This window comes from Arachis hypogaea, chromosome 3, assembly GCF_003086295.3.
Source record: "Arachis hypogaea cultivar Tifrunner chromosome 3, arahy.Tifrunner.gnm2.J5K5, whole genome shotgun sequence".
Taxonomy (NCBI): Eukaryota; Viridiplantae; Streptophyta; class Magnoliopsida; order Fabales; family Fabaceae; genus Arachis; species Arachis hypogaea.
The window spans coordinates 138,653,415-138,657,279 of NC_092038.1; the positions used below are offsets into that span (position 1 = coordinate 138,653,415).

Consider the following 3,865-nt stretch of genomic DNA (forward strand, 5'->3'; position numbering starts at 1 on the left):
ATAAACATGCCTAACTCTCTGACCCACCACTCAATTACCATAAACATCAGCCAAACTTGCCTACTCAACCATTTGTGCCATATCATAATGCTCTTTTAGTATTCTTGATTTCTTTCCACACTCTGCCTAATTGACCTTCATTAATTATACATAATTGGGATTCTTTTGGAGGTCTCAGTCATCTTCAATTGTATAATTACTTGACATCATGGCAACAAAATTGTACACCATGGATTTGATTGCAACTTGTGACAATGTTAGAGAATCAAGGTAACTATGGTGATCAAGAACCATGCTCATAGTCATAGTTTAGGAAACTTGTGGAACAAACATACACAATTAAAAGTACATGACAATATATGTAATTTGATCCGTTCCCAAATATTATACAAATAAAAATACTAAGATATAATAACATAATTGCTGATCTCAAAGCCAGAAGAAAAAATCAATGATAATTGAGCTGCAAAATACCATTTATGGTTAGAAAAGTTATAAGCAAAGTAGTAGATTCCTAGTGTGTAGTTATTCTTTTTTATATAAGATGTTTATGTCTTCTGCAAGATTTAATAATTGATTAATTGTATGAAATAATGTGGGGGCTTGTTTGGCTCCACCAAGGAAACAAGAAAATCAGTTAAACTCTCCTTTGCAAGGAAATGTTTGAGTGCTTTGTTTTTCATGTGGAATGTATGTTCAGTTCCCACTCTGATCTGATCCTGCCATTAATTTCATTGATTACAAAGCAAGGCAAAAAGCATATGGGTAAGGGTAAGGGAAGCAAACAAGAAAAAAGGTTCTTGTATTTAAAATACAAACCTATGATAATTGCTAACCATTATGAAGCATATGTAGGTAGGTCTACACTACTACTTCACTCCATGAGGTTGGTCACCCCAATTCAACTGCTCCAAGGAACCCAAAAATTATACTCATGCTTGCCACGTGTATATCACAGGTTGATGATATCAGCATGAAGTGTCATCATGACCCACACTATAGCAGTACATACATTTATGTTATTATATATCAAACATTTTTGTCTTTTGAATCTAGTTTTTTACACCATACTTATAAACAAAATTTCTCACATTTTTTCTCTAAAAAGCTATATTGTATCTGTTTCTATAATAAATGAATCAATAAAGCTATCAAAAGATTTCTTCTGCTACACACACATTATGATTAAATATTTAGGCCAATCCTCCAGTAAGATTCTGTTACACTTCCGCCGCCTTGTATGCTTGGTGTTCAGTGCTTAAAGTGCCTCAAACTTTATCCAAAAATATTTTTTGATTTGATGAAATATTGAAAATTTATATCAGTGCTGTATTTGTACATGATAAATAAGACTCCAGCTTCAGTTTCACGTCATTTCTCTCTCTCTCTCTCTCTCTCTCTCTCTCTCTCTCTCTCTCTCTCTCTCTCTCTCTCTCTCTCTCTCTCTCTCTCTCTCTCTCTCTCTCTCTCTCTCTCTCTCTCTCTCTCTCTCTCTCTCTCTCTCTCTCTCTCTCTCTCTCTCTCTCTCTCTTTGCACTATAAATAACACACATACCTTGGACCACCAACACCAACACCTTCATTCTCCATTTTCTCACATACCCTTTTTGTAATAGCAGCAGCTGGTTTCGTTTTCTTGCTTTAATGGGGGATAGCAATGTCAATCTTCCACCGGGGTTTCGATTTTATCCCACTGATGAAGAGCTTGTAGTCCATTTCCTTCAGAGAAAAGCAGCACTTCTACCTTGCCACCCTGATGTCATTCCTGATCTTGATCTCTACTCTTTTGATCCATGGGAACTTGATGGTATCATTCTTTCTCTATGTTCCAATACTTGCATGACACATTGCAAGAGAATTGAAGTTGATGAATACAATCATGTGTGTGTGTGTGTGTGTGCAGGTAGAGCTTTGGCAGAGGGGAACCAATGGTACTATTACAGCAGAAGGACACAAAATAGGGTCACTGCCAATGGTTATTGGAATCCAATGGGAATTGAAGAGGCAGTGGTTTCAAACTCAAGCAACAGGAGAGTTGGTATCAAGAAATTTTATGTGTTCTATGTTGGAGAAGCCCCTCATGGTAACAGAACCAATTGGATCATGCAAGAGTATCGTCTTTCAGATTCTGCAGCATCCTCTAGCAGATCATCAACCAAAAGAAAATCACAACCAAAAACAGTTAGTACCACAATTTCACCTCAAAAACATAGTTCAAGTTTAATAATGTATGCCACTTAGATTATTATTATTATTATTATTATTGATTTTTTTTCCTTCCTGGTTTTGGTGTATTCAGGATCATAGTAAATGGGTGGTATGTAGAGTCTATGAAAGTGATGAAAATGATGATGATGGTGATGGTGATGGAACAGAACTCTCTTGTTTGGATGAAGTTTTCTTGTCATTGGATGATCTTGATGAAGTAAGCTTGCCAAATTAGATGATGCAAAACTTTTGTTAGCAGCATTATTATCCCAAATGGGGATAATTAATTAAGGCTAAATAGCTGTTTAATGCAAATTTGTTAGTACTTAATGTAGTTAAGTTTGTTTTTTTGTATTTAGCTTTAGCAGTGTAGCTGCAGAAATTGCAATCAAAAAGTGTTTTAAACTTTTAATTAAGTTGCCAGAGCTAGAAGATTTTCTATAGCAACCCTTGAAGTTGGGGCACTAGCTAGGTGAAATTTATGGCCAAGCAATATGCATTGTGACGTTATGCTTTCAAATATACCATTGAAACTTACTTGCTTACTTACTTTATTTTGATGCTGACACGTGGTTAATTACATGCCGAGTAATCAAAAAGTGTCCATTGTCAACCACTAATATCAGTAGTAATTATTTGATCTGTAATTAAAATTCCATAAGATATGCAAAAGCAAGAGGGCCGTCTCATTTCAATGCAAAATTCTACTAGGAATAGGAATTTCCTGGTTCAATGTAGTGTAACATGATGAAATCCAAACCAAATCCAATTGAAATTCTCACGTGCAAGGATTGTTGAGTGAATTAAGATTTGAATTCATAGAATCCAAGTTGAAACAGAGAGGAAGGTTGTGGAGCCCATTCAGCACTGTAATGGAAGGTTGCAAGTGAACATAGCATATAGATCACAATAACATTGATGGTATTTGGTAGCTAGTTGTCTTGTGTCGCAATGCTAAGGACATTTCATTTATTTTTGGTTTTTTTTTTTTTTTGTTATTGCATACTTGGATTCCTGCTTAGGAAAGCATCAAGTCATGTGTGATGCAAGCATTCGCATGCTTTCAAGCACCAACACTAGCACTATATTTAATAATAATAATAATAATAATAATAATATGCATATATTATGATCATCACAATAAGAGTGCCATACCAGTCCATTATGCTCACCTTACTCATGAGATTCGATCTTTATAGCCAAGATAGATAAAGAGGGTTGTAGTTTGATGTGTAGAATCGATCACACTATATGTCAAATGAAATATGGTTAATTAATGATATGCTAAGACTTAATATTTAGCATGACCCTAAAAATGTTTCACCAACAAAACCAAATCACATAATAAACTTCTATCACATGTTGCTATAAAATTTGAAAGTCTCATTCTCAGAGAACAAACTAATTAAACTACTCTCTATAAAATTTGAACTTGGTTATATATATATAATCACAGAAGTTATAATCTCTGACAAAATTATGGGAATCTCACACCACTAACATATACTAATAGCTTGAATAGTCATAAGCTTTTATTACTTGCATTACTCAGTGAAGTCATAATCCTTGTCAAGTTAGCATTTTCTAATATTCTATATGTTTTTTTTTTTTTAATTGTTTAAAAAGAGAGGTCAATTCTGTTTTTCTATAATTGTCA

General features: G+C 34.3%; 1 protein-coding gene across 1 annotated transcript; it reads left to right on the plus strand.

The window, feature by feature from the left end:
* The first annotated feature begins 1,418 nt into the window (after positions 1-1,418).
* Positions 1,419-2,753, plus strand: LOC112734471 (NAC domain-containing protein 104). The gene is made up of 3 exons (XM_025783800.3): positions 1,419-1,807; positions 1,904-2,181; positions 2,300-2,753. The coding sequence occupies exons 1-3, from the start codon at positions 1,645-1,647 to the stop codon at positions 2,441-2,443; spliced, it is 585 nt and encodes a 194-aa protein (XP_025639585.1). The 5' UTR covers positions 1,419-1,644; the 3' UTR covers positions 2,444-2,753.
* The last annotated feature ends 1,112 nt before the right edge of the window (positions 2,754-3,865 follow it).

Bases quoted from the DNA above. Each gene is read 5' to 3' on its own strand.
- LOC112734471 (XM_025783800.3), top strand. From the start codon at position 1,645: ATGGGGGATAGCAATGTCAATCTTCCACCGGGGTTTCGATTTTATCCC. The intron at 1,808-1,903 runs GTATCATTCTTT...GTGTGTGTGCAG, and splicing joins TGATCCATGGGAACTTGATG to GTAGAGCTTTGGCAGAGGGG. The intron at 2,182-2,299 runs GTTAGTACCACA...TGGTGTATTCAG, and splicing joins GAAAATCACAACCAAAAACA to GATCATAGTAAATGGGTGGT.